Raw genomic sequence first — 18,625 nt, forward strand, 5'->3', positions numbered from 1 at the left:
GGCCGGGGCCGGGGCCGGTCGGGCGGGAGCGGATCCGCGGGGCAGCAGGCGGAAGCTGCCGGAGTGATAGAAATCGGGATTGTGTAGCGGATATAACGTACTTAATCCATCGGGGGTAGCGCGGTCGCCTTGGTGACTGGCGGCGGTTTACGGACCGTCTCCAGATAACCCAAGTGGTTATTTGCAACAGCGTCTCGCTTCCACTTTGTTTCGTGAAAAAACTTGCGTTCTGTAGGCAGGTACTGAAGCAATAAATGCCACACGAATAAGCCGAGAGCTGATTGAGCACTGAAAAGGGGCTGGTGCCTCACCTTACTCACGGACCTTACGTGATCTTTCCTGAGCCCTGTCGCTGCCTCGTACCGACCGGTCAGGAAGTGCTCTGCAGAGTCCAAAAAAAGCCAAATAAAAATAAAATAACCCCATAAGCTTATTTTAATAAGGAAAAGAGTTAAGCTTTAAAGAGTTGGTCTCCGACAGTATTAAGGACCCCGGGCAAATCAAAGGACTGTTTCTCTTCTTTCCAGAGAGAAGTTGAAAAACAAACAAAAATGGCCAGCAGTCACAGACCTCCAATAACTCGTTCTTCCTCAAGAGCAGGAATAGGGCTGACCTCGAGGCCTACCTCTTCATCACGGACTCCATCAGCAGCCAGAATAGGAACAGCGGTATGTTAAAAACATTTATTATTAACTTTGATATATTTCGATTTTTATCTGTTTGTGTTTTTTTTTTGCTGCTTCTTTTTTTTTTTTTTTTCCCCAGTACCATCACTGGAGTCATGGGTGGTTTTGTTTTTTTTTTTTTTAGCTTTTTTGTTACGAACTTTTAGATTTCAATTTTGTAGAAAGTTTTGGATTCTACTTTTGACTGGAAGGGGTTAAGGAGGTTCAGCATCAAAAGTTCACGTGGGAGACCTTAATAGCATTAGTGTTGCAGACAGATGGAACAATGAACAGCTGCTCAAAGGTAATCCCTTACCCTTCTACAGCAGACATTTGACTAAAGCTTTGTTTTCCTGAAGAGATGTAAATGCTAAAAGATTCTTATACAATGAGTATAGAGGCTGACTGATGCTTTTGATCGCTTTGGGAATTGCATTAGGTAATAAATTCATCATTCAGATGTGGGAGGTTTGTCGTTTTGCATTTTTTTTTATAGATGCCTCCTAGTACGGCAAGACCTGGTTCTCGTGGTGGTTCTTTGACTGCTGGAGGAGTTTTATCATCTCAGATTAAAGTTGCAGACCGTCCAGTGACTCAACAAGGATTAAGTGGAATAAAAACTGCAATGAAAGGTATTTTGTATAGAAAATAGTTGTTGAGATATCTGCAGGTGTTTAAAGTAAAACTTTTCATTGCTGTATAAATTCCAGAGTGAATAGCTGTGACTAAAAGAAGTATGAGAAAGAAAATGAAGGTTAAAGTGTGTGCCTTTTATTGTCATTGCTCTTAGCAGTCAGAGAAGACAAAGGCTTTTCTGTACCTGAGCTGTGTTTAAGAATCATTCAAAATAATAGAACAAAATTAATTGCATCTTCATCATCACTACAGAATAATTAAAATATTCTGTTATATTGTAATAGTAATGTTTATCTTCACAACAGTCTAAAAATGTGCCTTCTTTTTTAATGAGATATCTGTTTAAGAACACTAAAATATTACGGTTTTCTGCCAGTGAATTTTTCAAATTGTTTTCATAATTTACAGTTCATCAAAATTAGATTTTTTTCTAACAAGATAACATATTGCTCTCCTTGATCAGGTCCTCAGAGACAGATAATGGATAAAACCTATTACCTTGGAGTGCTGAGGTACGTGTTTACAATACATTCAAACTACAGCAGATTTAGTGCCCTGTTCTCTTTCAGACCCTGAGTTTAAGCTTAACAATAGCGTGAGACAAGTGGTGTTCACTTAGCTGAACTGTTACAGGAGTCCTGCTATAACAGTTAAGGTTATTTTGCATATAGTTTGTAGGAAGAAAGGAACTTCATGCTTATGTCCAAGTACAAGTAGATTCCTTTAATGGTCTGTTGTTAGACTTGCTAAGTTAAATGCACTCCCACAATTAGGAAGAAGAGGGTCAGTGACTTTAAGCTTCCACCTGTAGTGCTTGATAGGTCCAATAGCTCCATTTGTATGTAGCATTGCAAACAAAACACTTTTTAGTGTACATTACTTGGATTATACATTGAGCAAACCATGACAATGGCAAGACCTAGTGAAAACTGTTGCATATAGATCTTTTTCAGTTGATCATAACGCAGGTTTGAATAACCAGTCCTAAAAGATGTCATTTTAAATATGAATGATATCCACATTCTGTGAAGTTATCCTGTTTTCTGTCCATTAGAGAATAATTCACACCTGTTTCACCAGCAGGAACAAAAAGCTGATTAAAATATTTTATTTGACATCATAGTTTTATAGCAACTGCTTATGACTTTATCTGATACAACCACTTTGCTTTTTTTCGTCACTTATTTAGCTCTTCTTTGAAATGCTGATTAGAAACAGTGCAGTGCAGTGAGATACTAATTGTAAATCTCTTGTAGTAAAATTTATTTTCTGTTCTAGCTGTGTTTTAGTCATACATCCAAATGTTAATGATTTTTTTGTATTTTTTTTTTTCAGAAGCAAAACAAATGAACTCACAACAGAAATTAACAAGCTACAGGAAGAAGTAGAAATGTACAAGCAAGAGAAATCTGTCTATTTGTCATATGAAAAACGGTAAGATGTATTGCAACTAATGCAGTGCTGACTTTCTCAGTAACAAGACTATTCTTGAATACTGGGCAGGCTTCAAGGAACCATTAAATAATATTTTTTTTTCATTTTTTTGTTTTTACGTGTACAAGTCTTCCCACCTTAAGTTTGACTTTTTCTTTTGTCTTTAGGGCAGAGGCATTAGCTAGTGAAATCAAGGAATTTCAAGGTCAACTAGCAGACTTCAACATGGTATGCTGATGTCAAATTTTGATACTGAGTGCTCTCCCTTCTCTAATTTATCCTCTCATTTACTTTGTACTGCTTTTGCTTTACTTCAGCATCTTTTTTTATTGACATTTCTCAATAAAAATGTACTGGTTAATGCCGCCTTTATTCATTTCTTGGAAAGGAATGAGATGGAGGCTAAGGAAAACATAAAAAAAAAGGAGGCGTACTGTACATAGGAGAAACGGCTGTCTATAGATTTAAGAAATTGGTGTGAAATATTTCAGGGTTTAGAACAGCTACATATAATGATGATTAGTTTTGAAAAAGACATGTAATGTGTTCAGATTCCCAGATCACATTTTTTCCGTTTGGAATAACTGAAAGTTTCTGTGTTTTCATGAACGCTGTACCTGGTTTATTTATTGATTATTTTTTTAATTAAAAAAAACAAAAACAGGAGAGCAATAATAGGCTGGAATTCTGTCTCATTTCAGGTTATGGATATACTTAACACCAGTACGGATATGACAGAAGTGAGTCGCGATTACAATATGGTAAGAATTATGGTATTTGCTATGTTTTATCAGTGAAATGGTGTGTGTTACATTCTTGATGCTTTGCATGTATGACATATCTAAAAAAGCGTAGCACTAATTTAAAACTTATCTATTTTTTTCCAGTTAAATTATTCATAATATTAACAACATGTTTGTAGTTAGGTAATTATTTGAAGTATTGCATTAACAGCCCCATAGTAGTTTCCTGTGGTGTACGAAACTGACCCAAATCATGATTGTTAAAACATCATCTTTCTTTTCCTGGGAGCACTAGTCATAGGGAAGACAAATTCAAGTAGACTGCACTGCCTTTTAAAACTGGCTGGTCTTCTGAACATTTAATTCTCTTTTGTCTTCAGCCTTTTAAATGTCTCTTGCATAATAAGTATTAAATAGGTCTCTGACATAGCCAGGCACAAAAATCAATGAGTTTTTTTCTTCCTTTACTTACTTTCTTTATTTTCTAGCACAGGTATAGTGTTCCTCTAAGTGTTAAGGCATGAATGGCATTAAGCATGTTTCGTTTCTTGTGATCACTTTGTCCATAAACAAAAGAATCTAGTTTCAGAAAAGGCTATTTTTCTCACTTGAAAAATGATCTGAATATTTCTTGGTCAAAACAACTTTGTTCCCTGATTAAAAAAATAAAGACCCAGTGTCTGTGTCAAGAAGAGAAAAATGCTTTGCAAATGTTAAATTTTCATTTTGTCTGGAGGCTGAAGCAGTATTTTACTCAGTGTTCCAGGAATAGATCCCACAATAACAGTAAGTGAATCGATTTCTCTGGGGGTGTTTAAAAGATGCATAGATATGGTATTTAGGGACATCATTTAATGGTGAACGTGGCAGTGCTGGGTTAAGGGTTGGACTGGATCTTGGAGGTCTTTTCCAACCTAAATGATTCTATGATTTATTACAAACTTGATTGTATTTCAATATTATATCTTTTAAGTTAAAGGTTCAGAATGACCAAGACGCTCAGAGTATGGATAAAATTTTCACAGAAAGACAAGCGTAAGTACATTAAGTATGTGCTTCTCCAAAGCTGTTAAGACCATAACTGAACCCCAGAAAATGGAGGTGTTACTTCCTACCTCAACAGTGGGATGCATATCACACATGATACCTGAACAGTTTCAAGGTAATGCGTTAGTACCAGATTGCAGCTAGAGTTCCTAGCTTTAAACTGCAGTAACTGCCCTGGAAATACTCACCGTGTCGTCCAAGAAGTTAGGTGGTGGTGGAGACTCCTGTCTTGGCAATCTGCTGTCAGAGTCCTCAGTTTTGGGAGTTTTCTTGTGGAGTAACAGAGTGGGGAAAGCAACCAGAAGTGGGAACTAAATCTTTACCTATCTGGTAAGGTAGGGTTGTGTAGAGGGAAAGATGAGGACAGCAAGATTTTTCCAATGGGAATTTGTAAGCCAGGAGAATGGCTTGTGTAGTGATAGGCTGAGACAGTGACTTTTTGAGATGTTTGGTTTAGGGACAGGAGATGTGCAGGAGAAAGATACGCGGTTGTGCTTGTTACCCCTGAAAGCAATCTCAAGAATGAGATTTTATATATCAATAAGCACTTTGAAAAAACAGTTTACCAGTTTATAACAAGTCACATTTCAATAATACTGTTGCTTTCAACAGCTCACAAATAGATCGATTCTACTGATGAATGCAATGTTTAAAGTGTTAAGGAAATCTGAAGAGAAAGTACTTGTTCAGTAGCAAACTAAGGTATAAAGGCATTAGGTACACTGGAATGATAATTTGTCATTGTACTGTACATACACATTTAAGGGAATACAGCAATTGGTCTTTCTTACTCTGCTAATTTAGGTAGGACAATACCCAAATGCTGTGTTGTATGATTATGTTGGTTTTGGCTAGTAGACTACTGAGCTGTGACAACACTGATTTGAATTCAATCCCCAGTCTGTGGTGTGCTTCAAAATGTTGGAGAAATTATTTTTCTTTTCTAGACCTCTTCGCAATTAAAGCGTTAGTGATTGTGCCAACTTCACTTGCTACTTTTTAAAGACTTGTTCATGTTAAGCAATATACAGTATTGCACTATACAGTATTGCACTAAACTATATATTGCACTATTGCAATATACAGAGCACTCCCCGTGCTCTGACATAAGTAGCCAAATAGATTTTCATGTAGCGTGCATTATAAGTATTTTTGCATGTTTTGAAGTATTTGTTGTGCCAGTAATGCATGCATACCACCACATTTTTGAACTTCATGATTGATGCAGCAAAACCTTGTTATGGATTTGACGAGATGAAAGGAGATATACTGCATAACTTCATTTTGTATTGTACATGAGTTGTGTAAAATGGAAGTACAAGTGTTCTACGTTTTTTTAAAAGTCAGTGCATTATTCATTGTTTAAGACATTAACTCTCCTCATTTACATAAGAATCAATGTATTTATCCTCAATAAATCCATCTTCTCCATCCCCAAATGCATGAATTTTCTCAAAGATTACAATGGGTTCTTCACTGTTTGTACCCAGTACTGAAGGAGAAGGGCTCATGTCAGCTGAGAACTCCTGTTCAAACCTCTCTGGGTCATTTTCTTCCAGACGACGGTGTCGGTAGCTGATCACATAACGATACCATGTTGGGCATTTTACAGCAGTAAAAATCAGGAGTGTAGTGCCTAGGACAAACGCTAGGACACCCGCCAGGAAGGTCCAACTTTTGCCAAGAAGTGGTAACTCTTTAAAACAAACAGGAAAAAAGAAGAGTAATTTTCATGAGGAATTCTAGCAAGGGCTCTAGTAGGATTTTTTTTTTCATAGTTAAATTGAGAACTCACAAAATAAACAATGATAGAGAATTAGTGAGTGTCTACAGAGCTTTAGTGTAATGTTATTGCTATGCTATTAAGGAGTCAGTAACATCACAGAGACCAAAAATATATGTGCATCTCATATTTCCTAGTAATATAAATCTAACATGCATATTTATAAAAAATAATAGTTTCAAAGTCAGATAAAGTTCCAGGAACATATAAAAGATAACATAATTTTTTTTCAAAATTTAAATACAAAAATTAGGCTTTGGAAAAAAATGATCAGTAATTGACTTCAAATTCTATTTCCCAGGCTTAATTTTCTGTGTGGGGATGATGTCTGCACCCTAAAATATGATGCCTTTTGTTTGGTGTATGCCTTCAGTTATGTTTCTTTTATAGTAAAAATGTCAATAAGACTTACCATTAGTCTTTATTTAGAAGCTGGTTTTGTGTGCCTGCCACAGTTCTAAAATAGATTATAGCCTGGTACAGCTAAAGAAGTGTGTGGCAGTCGTGGCTTATGATTTGTGTATATATCTGTAGATTGATACGGATGCTTTTCCAAAAGCCAAACTAGAGTATTAGAGAATAATGATGGAATTTACGTAGAAAGGTGAGGAGAGTGTCACTGAAATTTCCAAAAAATATGTGACGGGTGCATCCATGTCCTTTATACCGAACACAGCTGAAGGTAAGAGTAAAATCTGTAGGGTCACACTTTCACATTTTAGGAAAACAACTACGTCTAAAAACCAGTTAGTTTGGGAAAAGTTTGTTGTTTTTTTTTTAAAAATATGTATTTTTTTTAAGTTGCTTCCTGCTTCTGTTAGGTAGACATCTAGACGGTTATTTGAATTTCAGGGCTTTGAAATTTCATCATCATTTTTCAATATCATTTGGGAAGTTGTGTGGTTTATCCGTTTTGAACACTTACTCAGTAGAGCTTAACGTGCACCATAATGTATGTGACTGTCTAACAGAACCTGGAAATATGCTTGTTCTGTAGCCCTGGCTTTTTATGGAAAATGAGAGTGTGCTAGGCATACAAAATGGTATAAAGTCATGGAACAGCAAATCAAACAGCTTACAAGCAGTAAAGTGAAGCATCTGTATATTACCTGCATGTGTTCCATTGTTTCCAGTGATGTTTGGAGTCAGAGCTGTTATTAAGGCACTGCTTCTAAGGTTAATGACAGGAGTGGAAGTTACAGTGTTTTCTAAAGAAGTTTTTTCAGTTTTGCAGTCAGCTGGTTGAATAGCCATCTTGATGGAGATTTCTTCCTTGGTTGGTAGTGTACATGTAGTGTTGCTTTCATTTTCTGTGAATGTGAGCAGTGAAAAGGCTGTGAGACATTGATAATATTTTGGCACCTTAATCTAAAAAAATCTCATGGATAGCTATTGTAAGTTGATGGTGGATATTATCCACAGCAGAAAAAAAGGAAGGTAAAGCTGTTCGGTGTAAACAAATGTGAAACGCTGCTCTTACCAAAACTTACCCAATGTAACATTGGAGGCAGTTAGCCATATCTGTAAGTCAAGGAGGTCACAGGAGCAGATCCATGGGTTTCCAGCTAAAACAATTTTAATCAATTTAAAAGATGATTTTATATGAAGGTAGTTCAGTAAGTTGCACTGTAGATTTAAAACCGTCAGGCTTTCTAGAGAAGTAAATGCGTTTGAATCTAATTGAGCAATCATGTTATAGGATAGATTCAACACAGACAGTTGATTTAATCCTGCAAATGCTGCTTTATGAACTGTGCTAATATGATTGTTGCTGATATCCAGATTTATGAGTTTTTTCAGATTGCAGAAGCTGTTCTTGTGCAGTTCAGTAATCCTGTTTTTATTCAGATGAAGTTCAGTGAGGTTAATAAAATGTCCAAGAATCTCTTTGTCACTATCTTTTAAAGTGATTTTATTGTTTTTGAGGCTTAATTTAGTAACGTTTTGAGAAAGGTTGGTGGGGATATTAAAGAGGTTCTTTCCAGACTCGTCACAAATGACCTGTTGAAAAAAGGAGAATGACGACAATTAAATACTGTAGAAAAGTCTGGTAATGAAGATGTCTCATTGATGACTGTTAAAGGCAAATATGATCTGGTATTTTTTTAATGCTACCACTTTAAAAGAAAAGTTCTACTGCTCTTCATGCAGTTTTATTTATGTCTTTCTTACTTAATTTATGGTCTGGTGATACATGAGAATTAATCTTCCTAGTGGATAAAGACCTGAAGTTCCTGACAACTTAGTGCTTTAACTCTGAGCTGCAAGGCTCTTTGTATGATGATCATCCAAAATATAACCACTATGACATGCTATTTTGGAATTAATAGGGGCATCTGTTTTAAAATTTGAAATGATGTTTGACTGGGTAGAAAAAGGATTTCTTTCCCACATAATCTGGAAGGGTGTCACAGAGGAAGTTTATTCTGCAAATTAATTCAAATACACCTTTTAAAATGTATTGTTTTAAAAACACCTATGTTTAGTCTTTAAAACATCTTTAGAGCAGACCCTCAACAAAACATTTATTATATTTTTTTGTATCACCTAAATTAATTTTAATTTTCTGTGTTGAAATTTAGCATAGCTGCAGTCTTTTCAGATTGGAGTGTTTACTCTCAATACCTTGAAAAACTTATGTTTTCTGAAAAGAAGAGATTTATTTATATATGTACAGGAGGCATTCCTGTTGTCTGTGGAGGAATTTGTCTGAGGTATAAAACCGTCTCAAATGTGTTTCAGTGATGATTCACCCACTTACAATGACTGCCATCAGTTAATTGTCCATTTCTCAGAAAACCACTTCTTATTTGTCTTTTTGTACTTCTTTCTTCAGGAATTTTATGTTTTTGAAACAGTTTTTAAAATGCCTTCTGCTTCAAGTGTGTCTTTCAAAAATAAGAGTCGTTCACATCCGTATAAAACTTACAGTTTGGGAAGTAATGTTGCAGTCAGCAGTCACTGGATTCAAAAACAGTGTTCCAACCCAGATCACAAGCCAAGAATGTTTCATGTTTAGAGCCTAGTAAAAAACAACACTTTTGTATACCAAGACCAGAATACCAGTGTCTACTGTTGTGGTAGTTTAATAAATTAATAGGTATAGTTATTTCAATGACAATTTAATAAATTTTGTTCTACATAAATACTTGGAAATGCAAAATTAAGCAGAAAAACAGAGGCTATCAGAATTAATGAATTCAACTTTCCTTTAATTGAGCCAAACTTAAAATCCAGTAAGCAAACTGTATCAGTAAATAAAAAAAGGGATTGGTTAGACGAGTTAATAGGTAAAAGTTTCATAGATGTGTAAAACAAATAGGCAGGACTGTACTCATTAATATCCCTGACAAAGCCATTATGGGTACTGGAAGACTGTGGTAGATGTAAACTGCAGAAAGTATTCAGGCTGGCATGCTCTCCCTAAACACTTTCCCTTGTTGCCACTGACAGAATACTGCAATAGATGGATGGTTGGTTTGTCCAGTCCAATTTCTTTTATGTTCTTAAATAAGTTATTAAGCTTTTTTTGTGAATTTTTAACTAGTAGATTGGTATTTTAATCTCACTGTTGTCCCTAATATAACATGTCATATGGCATAAACCTGGACCTCCGTATTGCACGAAGTAAACGTGGTTCCATCTCTTGTGATGGAGTTTTTGTACAGATTTCAGCTTTATTTTTTGAAATTCAGCAAAGTTCCTACAAATTTCCTGCACAGTTCTGCTGTGACATTAACGTCTCTCAGAGGAAGTGGCACTCATTATTCTGTTTGAATTAGGCGTTATTTGCAGGATCTATTCATTTTGAACCATGTCTGGCAGATGTTAAATCAGTCCCTGTTTGCACCACACTTGAAGGAAAATGTTACGTAAAAGGTAGATTAATGTTTAATTTTTGCGTTTTTTCTTAAGCATCTGTAAAGACAGTGGGTTAAGTGAATCTCAGTATCTCCTTCCAAGACTTCTATCTTCCAGAGTAAAAAAGACTTGAAAGCTAGAGTGTAAGGTACTTGCTTAAAGTACTTATTGTGTCTTGAGCTGTACAGAGTATTCACTGAATTTAACAGAGAAGAGTGGGGGAAATTACATAAGGAAGCTTAGTTGCATGAACAATGCTAAATATAGGCAACCAGTCAGATTTTAAAAAACTCTACCATCCTTAAGGAAAGTGCCAGGAGGCCTCTGCTGATGAGAATGGAATAGATGAGGTCATAGAACAAATTGATCAAGTCACTTAATATCTTCTATATATTTGCATGTCTGAGGATTGACCTCATTCACCTAACTGAATCAGCACAGAGACTTAATAACTTCTAGGAAAGAAGAGGAAGATAAGAGCCACTTACTCTGCTCTGATCCATTGTGTATTTCTACTTCTGTTGGAAACTTACATTAAATACAAAAAGACTTCATAAACCTTTTGTGCCTTTGAGCCATTATCAGGGATAAGGGGTGCTAGCAGCAGCAGCCACTGTGGAATTTATGTCCTGCCATAGGTATCGCTCTTGTCACTGATGGTACTGGTGGCCTGCATATTTTTGAAGCCAGTTTGTGTATTGCTAGTGGAAAACATGATGCAGTTTGAGAACTCCAGAACTATTTTAATAGTTGGATCTTAGGACATATTTGGTCCTTAAAGGCACTGCTTCCAAGGTGTTCGGAAACAGAGTGGGTCTTAACCTGGTAATACAGAAATACAGATTAACGGTAATATTGCACTTTGCAGACTTTAAGAAAAGAACTATCTTTAATAGAGTGGGGAAAATATATTAAATATTATTTTTAAAGTTAATCCATAAGTTAATAACAAGTTGAAAATTTAAGTTGTACATGTGTCTTAGTGAAAAACAGTTCATAGTTTTTACTTTAGTTTCTACTGAAAGCTTAGGGGTTTTTTTACAAATGTGATTTCCTGCATTTTGTGTGCGTGAACCTGTATAATCAGTAGAAGAACAGGAAAGCATCTGTAATTTTAGTTGCAGTTTAGCTCTTCACCAGAACCAGACTTTAAGAATTGCTGTTTAAACTAATTACTATGGGAAGAAACTCAACCTGGAAATACATGGGTAATACTTTGCTGTCTTCTTGTAATTAGAAATGCTTTCTTAAAAATTTTTCTCTGAGAACTCTGAAGATTTTAGCATTTAATAGGTGAGGTAATAGACTTTATACAATCGGGTAGTCTGTTCAGAGACTGTTCCCCAGCTTTCTAATGAAGTACAATTTACTTAACAACTTGGCGTGTCCAAGGTTCATAGTAATTCCTGAAGTTTTGAGATGTATTTATTTCCAGACTAGCAACAAAGTTACACTAATAAATCTTTACCTGAATTTTTAATTAGATGTACCAAGTGTCTTACCTTTCTGTTGCTTCTTAAAGGCAGCATATGTACACATGTGTGGGTTTTTCAATGCACTGACAAGAAATAACATGGTGAAACAGCACTTTGTTTTGCTTCAACCTTTGTACTTGATGAATAACCAGGCAGTGTAAAAAAAATAATAAACCTGGAAAATCCTTAGCAAAAGATTGACTAAGTTGAGCAACTTCTTATAATCATCTTGGATTTAATTGGATCTGCAGCCAATAGGAATGTCTAATAGTATTATGCTGAAGTGTCAAGTTCCAGATCATAGAGGAAGCACTGAGTCAGAATGCCATAGGTAATTTACGAGCAAGTTGAGTTATAATCAGTTAAAGAAATGCTGGAGACAGGAAAAGACTTACTTTTTTTATGTGATCATTCATCAAATGAGGAAAATGTCAAGGTATTTGCATACTGAAGTAAAGCTCTCTAGTAGTTAGTTAAATCTGTGTTAATTCTTGCGTTTTGGAAGCATCATCAGAGAAGCTGCACAGTGTGATACATAAAGCTCATTATTTACGAAGAATTGCAAGCACCGTTAAGTACATGTGTTGTAAGGGCTATATTTCAGGAAAAAGTTCTAAAATGATATTTGCACTGATTTGGGAACATATATATATATACAGATTGAAAAGGGATTATATTGATACAAACACTGTGTCAAATTAATTTTTGCTTGCTTTAGTGCCCATTCTGTCCAATGGATACCATCAAACTATGGAACAGCTCAGTCTCCTTTCATTCTCCATTCCTTTCAAACATGTGACTGGAGATGTCATTTTACTTCACTATCCTTCTTTGATGTTATTGCCACTTTGTTTTTTTGCTTAACATCTCTTAACATTCTGTAATTTTTCCAAGCCTCATCCCTGACTCAGCTTATTCCACAGTCTTCAAATTACTCGTGGTAGTGAATTGTGTTTCTGTGACGGCCACAAAATGCTGACATTTTTATTACCTCTTGGAAAAGCAACCAGTTTCAGCCCTCTATCAGAAGTTTTCTTCCAGAGAAGATTCATCACAACTAAATCAGACACTCCTAGTCTCAAAAACATGGTGGATCATCTTGAAGTATTTAGCCAGGAGTCCATATTACATAAGAAGAGTTGCCTCAGGCGAAGAGGTTAGTCCATAATGTGTCCACACACAGTTTAAATAGATGGGGCTGGAAAACTAGGGTCCTTTCCTTACCCAGCCATGCATATTTGCAGTCTCAGGCATAGAGGAGAAATATATAATAGAGCTTGGAGACACTACTGCTCTCAAGAGTGGTATTGCCATTCCACTATTTCCACATGGTATTTTGGAACCCAGGAGAAATATAGCAAGCTGTGTTCTTCTCTCCCACCCTAAATGTTCCAGTGATCTCCAGGAAAAGGTACCGTGTTTGTACTTAAATGCTCTCTCTAATCAGCACTGCAGTCCCTCCAGGAGAATTACAGCTAGTGTGGAGATTCTTTCTGGAATCAGCAGCTATAACATTTTCTTGAATTCTTCACCGCAATTTCTCTGTTCTTCCATGTCTTCAGTTGGGCTTGATCTGAGAGAAACTGTCACTGCTGAGATGTTACAACAGCTTTCATAGGCCCAGACTGAGGCATGAAGGAGTGTCCAATAGGGAAGTTACATGAAAGTTCCCTGCCAACTCCCAGTTCCATGCTTTCCAGCAGGTCTTGTATCAAACTACTCTTGTAGCTTAAAAATAACTCCTTTCCACTACCACATGTAACGTAATTATACATTCATAAACTAGTGTACTTGCAGTGACGGCCTCATTCTTTGGACTGGATCTGAACCAACTACTCTCAAGAAGGTGTTAAATTTAATGTCATAATACAACCATCCAGTATTTCTTGAACAGTCCCAATGCACTCCAGATTTGCTGCAGAAAGTGGGAGACCATCACTTTGATTTGTTTCATCATCATCGTCCAAAGCATCTTTGCAGCACAAACTGGCCACATGACAGAATTTCTACTTAACATCCTCAGATTCTTGGAGAGTATAAATCTTTCTTGAAGATCTTCAAGATATTGAAAACCTACCTAAGACACTGAAAACCTGCTCTAGATGACCATGTTTGATTAGTGCACAGGCTGGACCAGGTGACCTTCAGAAGTCCATTCCAATGTGAAGTCTACTCTGCTTCTGTGATGTTTTCATTATTCCCTTACCCTGAGATTATCATTGTGCAGTTCCTCTATTTTGCATCATCTCTTAAGCCTGAGTGCATTCTTGACTGCAGTCTTTGATCCAATAGTGTCAATTACACAAATTACAACTTTTGGCATCTTGCAACTCAGGAAGAGTTAATGAAAAAGAGAAGAAAAAAAATCCTGAAGGAATGTATTCAGTTGATTTTGTCATTCTTTAAGAAATAATTCACTCTGGAAATGAGCAAACCATTTAAGCAATGTTTAAAGAACAGTGAAGGAAAGGAAGGTATACTCTTCAGGGTCTCAGGAGCTTTTGTTAATTTCCTTTAGCTATGTTCTTAAACTGACTCTCTGGCTTTCATGAATTTCAAAGAAACTATTAGACTTGATACAACACAGTGAGAACAGTTCTTTATGTGTTCCTTGTTTCTGCTAAGACAGTTGCTTGTAGCTCACTATAGCTACAGTGGTAAAGGTTTTCTGTTTGCAGCCTACTGATTTCCTAACAAGATTAAATTCATGAATCAGGAATGTTAGGAATGCCTAATTTCTTACTTATTGCACGGTTAAAAAACTCTACACTGCTTAAGATGCTGAACTCTCCATTCTTCAGAATTCTAACAATTCATTGCAAAAAGAAAGTAATCTTTTCATTATCATCTGGTACCATCAAGTCCTGATGTCTATATTATATGTTTTCTTTATGTGCATTCACAAATCACCTACCAACTTCTTTATTTCAAACTGTCAGATGTTACTCTGGAAATTCACCCGTTCAGAGCAACTGAAAGGGAGTAGTCTGCTTTTACCAGTGTTGAGGCCTATGCAGTTAGATAGGTTGGAAGTGTTGGAAAGCAGTATGTGGGTATTGTAAGGGCAGAGAATTCTTCAGCTTCTGTATCTCACGGTGTGAATGTTTCTATAGCTAATCCAGCTCCAAGAAGATTAAATTCAGGTGGGTAGCTCTTACTTTTTAGAATCTGGGGTTTTTGTGCTAAAGGACCATTTCAGTGAGGGTGAAGGAATACTGAAGTTTGAAATGAGTGCTTACAAAAAACATCAAGTAGTAAAAGTTACAAGAACATTGTGTTTTTACAGCACAGAAAAGTTAATTCAAGCTGTAGAAGAAGATATTGAACATGAAAAGGTTGTGGCAGATGACATAATGAAAGATATGTCGCAGGAAGATCAAGCTAAATATATGGAGATGAAGGCTGCTAATGAAAAACTCTCCCAGGTTGGTTTGTTTCATTGTACTTACCTAAAATATTTTTTAAGCAGGCTTCAAGGGTTCTAGATTTAAGTACAAAAGAGCTTTGCAACAGACTAATACAGTAAAAAAACTTGCTGGTATCTTAATCAATTGTAAAAGTGCCTGAAAATAAATAGAGCAATTGACTAAGACTAAGTACTTTCTCTTTTTATATTTCCTTTTTTAAGAATAAATGGTGTTCTTAATTTTTCTTTTAAATTTGGGGACTGACATGCAGATTTTAAAAGCTGCTGCAGTACTTACGTGTTTCATCATGTGTAAAAAGCAAGCAAAAGGGAAAAATAACCACAGCAATTTTTGTAGTTCACCTGACTAGAAAGTTTTCTTCTTGTGTACGGAAGTGAATCTGACTAGGTTTTTTCTGTTGTTATTATTGTATGTCTGAATATATCAGAAAAAATTAAGTGGGCTTTATAAAATTTTTGCGACTTAATTAATCCTAGTGATAACAACAGGAGTAAGATGTCTAGGCTCTCTGGCATGATCTACCTTAAGTTATACAGGCTAAAAATGTCTCTGTATAGAATATGCAGAGATAACACCAGTGTTTCCCAGCTGTCTTAGGATGAGCTGAATCAGTAGACAGGGCTTACCTGTCTCCTTGTGGACTATGAAGAAACTGTGGTGGCTAGTTCAGATTTTAAAATCTGACTCTAAACTTCTGAAGTAGAAATAATAAGTTCCACCCTCAGTACCGATTTTAAGAAAAAAAAGTAGAAAAAGGGCAATTTTCTGGTCGTAGCCCAACTGTAAATAACATTGATAAGAGTAATAGAAAAGTTGGATGCTGAAAGTAAGTGGTTATTACATTTGAGTTACTTAAAGGAACTGGACACAGTCTTGTCTTTAAAATTTTTAAGAGCAACAATAAGATGCTTTGCAGCATTTGATAAATACTAGGGTTTAGAACCGAAAAGTAATCAAGTCGTAATTTTTATCTGAATTTTGCACTTTTTTTCCTCCTTAGGAATTGATTGTTCAACAGCAGGAACTGGATGTATTAAATGTAAAGGAAGAGAATTTAAGAGCTGTATGTATAACAAGTGGTCTCTGTACCCATCTTCTCTGAACTTTAGTGTAAAAAATAATACAGTAGAAAAATACCAAATTTTTTTTCCTTAAATTTTCAGCTATTTCAGGATCATACCCTAGAATGGGAAGGCAAAACTGCCTCTCTGTTTTCCACCAATAATTTCTAATCAGTTTTGGGTAAAAATTCTTTTTACTAGATGCCAAGTACAAAATTTTGATAGCAACAGTGAGCTTTCCTGGATTTATTTACTCCTGCAGTTTCAGATGTTTTCTGTGACATTTGATGGATTTAGAATAAGTCTCTAAATTAACATCCTTCTTAAGGATTTTTGTGACTTAATTTTTTGATATATTTTAAATTTTTAGAATGTCTGAAAATTTTCTTGTTCCACATTTCAGTTCAAAAGCAATTGGCATTTCAAGCACAGTGGTACCGGTTATTGTTTATTCCATATACATACATAAATGCTCATTTTTAATACACTTTCATATTGCTAGATTGAGAACAATGTTCTCATATTGCCTCTTCCATGGATTAGAGGATCTCTGAGCAGAAAAATACAGTCAAAAAGTATAATTTTCAAATACTGTTAGACATTTTTCAGTCATTTTAAATATTGTATATGGTTTGAAATCCCCTAGATATGATGAAGTAGTAAATCTACTCAGAAAATTGACCTGAGGACAAACTCATAAAGCAAGAATTAGCTAATTGGGATATTCCTTTCCAGAAAATGCAATATTGACAGTATGGATTTAAAATTTTATTTTTATACCGTCTCTGTACTTTTTGTAAGAAATAATCTTCACTTGCAATATACAGATAAATGTTGCTTAACTAAAGCATAATTTCTACAATGTTCTCTTGCCGTCTGAAAATAGCTGGTAGATGTTTGCTCTTCCCAACAGGAAATAGCACAATCTGGAGTGAAACAGGAAGCTGTGCATCTGTATGAAAAGCTCCATGAGCTCAAGGAACGTCGAGATCAAATTATTGCTGAGGATAAGAACATGGAATCTCCGCAGGAGGAAAGAGAGAGATTACTAAAGCAGGCAAGAACATAAAATATTGCTATGTAAAAGATTCTCTGAGTCAGTATTTTTAGGGGTGATAATACTTGAAAGTACTTGAGTTTGAATCTTGCCTTTACTTGCATTCTTAGCAGCACAAATAATCTGAAATTATGAACAGTTAATGAATTGGAAGGTTGGGATATTTCAGGTTCATCCAAAAGCTGTAGACCTGTTGGAATGGGTTCAGAGGAGTGCCATGAAGATGATCAGAGAGCTGGATCACCTCTTCTGTGAAGACAGGCTAAGAGTTGGGGCTGTTCAGCCTGGAGAAGGGAAAGCTCCTGGGAGAGAGACCTCATTGCAGCCCTCCACTACCTAGAGGGGGCTTATAAAAAGAGGAAGAGTGACTTTTTACATGGGCAGATAGTGACAGGACAAGAGGGAAAGTGTTTTAAACTAAAAGATGAGAGAGTTAAATTAGGCGCTAGGAATAAATTCTTTATTGTGAGGGTGGCGAGGCACTGAAACATGTGGATGCCCCCTCCGTGGAAATGTTCAAGGCCAGGTTGGATGGGACCCTGAGCAACCTGATCGAGTGTGTGGCATCCCTGCCTGTAGTGGGGCTGGAGGGGAGGTGATGTGTGGGTTAGAAATAGATGATCTTTAAGATCCCTTTGAGAACAAACCATTCAGTGATTTTATGAAAACAAAATTGGCACAGGCAGCTTTTCAGCTAGTTGAGTTGATCCAATTCACAAGTCGTGTTGGTTGGGAAAACTGATCCAATTGAGCGTCTCTGTAACGTAACTCCAGACAGTATCCTTGTGGGTACTGAACACAGATACTAATCCAGGAGCAGTTTAATCAGTTTACAATGGCCTATGCTGAGTTATGTAACTACGCATCTGTATTATATGGATTATTGGTCTGAATGACCAATGATTTTTAAATGTATGATTTTAAACATTTGGAAAAGATAACACTTGAATCATATCACTTCTTGTTGGACAATGTGACAGCAAGTTTGTGATTTCATGTGCTGAGTTTCTATTCCCTGTACTTTTAGAAATCTTTTTTTTCTTTCCCTTTTTTCATTTGTAGGTTTTATTTCGTATGTTAACGTTGTCATACTTTTTTATAGGTTAAAGACGATAGTCAAAAAATAGCAAGCATGGAAAGACAGTGAGTAACCCCATTATACTGTTGCTATCTATTACATGTACACCCTAAAGGCAGTTGAGTTCCATCATATATTTTATAGACTTTTAGAACATCACCACATTTTCAAACCTGTTCTAGTGTTAAAATTCCACAGAGAATAGCATATATTCTTCTGTTTCAGGTAAACAACTTTTTATAGTGATAGAACATTTAGATCTGCATAATCAGATACTTTCATCCCTTATGAATACTGAGAATATGCCTTGAAAATATAAATTGGTAGTTGCTCTGACATAAACTTGTTTAAGGCTGA

The 18,625-nt window shown here is 35.9% G+C and overlaps 2 protein-coding genes and 1 long non-coding RNA gene across 9 annotated transcripts in view; 1 reads left to right on the forward strand and 2 right to left on the reverse strand.

Moving 5' to 3' along the window:
- The window catches only part of LOC116781168, an 844,439-nt gene that overhangs the window by 253,853 nt on the left and 571,961 nt on the right, over positions 1-18,625 (reverse strand). The window lies entirely within an intron of this gene.
- IFT74 (intraflagellar transport 74) overlaps positions 1-18,625 on the forward strand; it is a 36,253-nt gene that overhangs the window by 139 nt on the left and 17,489 nt on the right. For 2 of the 5 annotated variants that reach the window (XM_032676792.1, XM_032676793.1), the window contains exons 1-11: positions 552-668; positions 1,162-1,297; positions 1,765-1,813; positions 2,637-2,735; positions 2,903-2,963; positions 3,437-3,496; positions 4,452-4,513; positions 14,931-15,069; positions 16,073-16,135; positions 17,047-17,190; positions 18,293-18,333. In XM_032676792.1, coding sequence (XP_032532683.1) covers positions 552-668; positions 1,162-1,297; positions 1,765-1,813; positions 2,637-2,735; positions 2,903-2,963; positions 3,437-3,496; positions 4,452-4,513; positions 14,931-15,069; positions 16,073-16,135; positions 17,047-17,190; positions 18,293-18,333 — 971 coding nt within the window. Of the gene's footprint in view, positions 1-6; positions 64-90; positions 240-527; positions 669-1,161; positions 1,298-1,764; positions 1,814-2,636; positions 2,736-2,902; positions 2,964-3,436; positions 3,497-4,451; positions 4,514-14,930; positions 15,070-16,072; positions 16,136-17,046; positions 17,191-18,292; positions 18,334-18,625 lie in introns of those variants that run through there. The other 3 variants (XM_032676788.1, XM_032676790.1, XM_032676789.1) reach the window with 3 other exon arrangements.
- Positions 5,794-11,779, reverse strand: LRRC19 (leucine rich repeat containing 19). 3 transcript variants are annotated; one of them, XM_032676797.1, is made up of 5 exons: positions 11,672-11,779; positions 9,238-9,330; positions 7,799-8,309; positions 7,418-7,618; positions 5,794-6,221 (listed from the first exon to the last, which is right to left on the reverse strand). In XM_032676797.1, exons 1-5 carry the CDS (start codon positions 11,696-11,698, stop codon positions 5,896-5,898), a joined length of 1,158 nt encoding a protein of 385 aa, XP_032532688.1. In that variant the 5' UTR covers positions 11,699-11,779; the 3' UTR covers positions 5,794-5,895. The 3 variants fall into 3 exon arrangements, with proteins under 3 accessions (XP_032532688.1, XP_032532687.1, XP_032532689.1); XM_032676796.1 differs by having other exon boundaries at positions 7,799-8,312; XM_032676798.1 differs by lacking the exon at positions 9,238-9,330 and having other exon boundaries at positions 7,799-8,312; positions 11,672-11,762.

This window comes from Chiroxiphia lanceolata, chromosome Z (genome assembly GCF_009829145.1).
Source record: "Chiroxiphia lanceolata isolate bChiLan1 chromosome Z, bChiLan1.pri, whole genome shotgun sequence".
In the NCBI taxonomy this organism is placed as follows: domain Eukaryota; kingdom Metazoa; phylum Chordata; class Aves; order Passeriformes; family Pipridae; genus Chiroxiphia; species Chiroxiphia lanceolata.

What these genes read in the sequence shown, in the direction of transcription:
- LRRC19 (XM_032676796.1), bottom strand. Translation starts at nt 11,698, where the DNA reads ATGCTGCCTTTAAGAAGCAACAGAAAG. An exon ending in CTTTAAGAAGCAACAGAAAG is followed by an intron (nt 9,331 to 11,671) that starts GTAAGACACTTG and finishes GTTTTTTACTAG; the next exon opens with GCTCTAAACATGAAACATTC. An exon ending in GCAACATTACTTCCCAAACT is followed by an intron (nt 8,313 to 9,237) that starts GTAAGTTTTATA and finishes TCCTTTTTTCAA; the next exon opens with CAGGTCATTTGTGACGAGTC.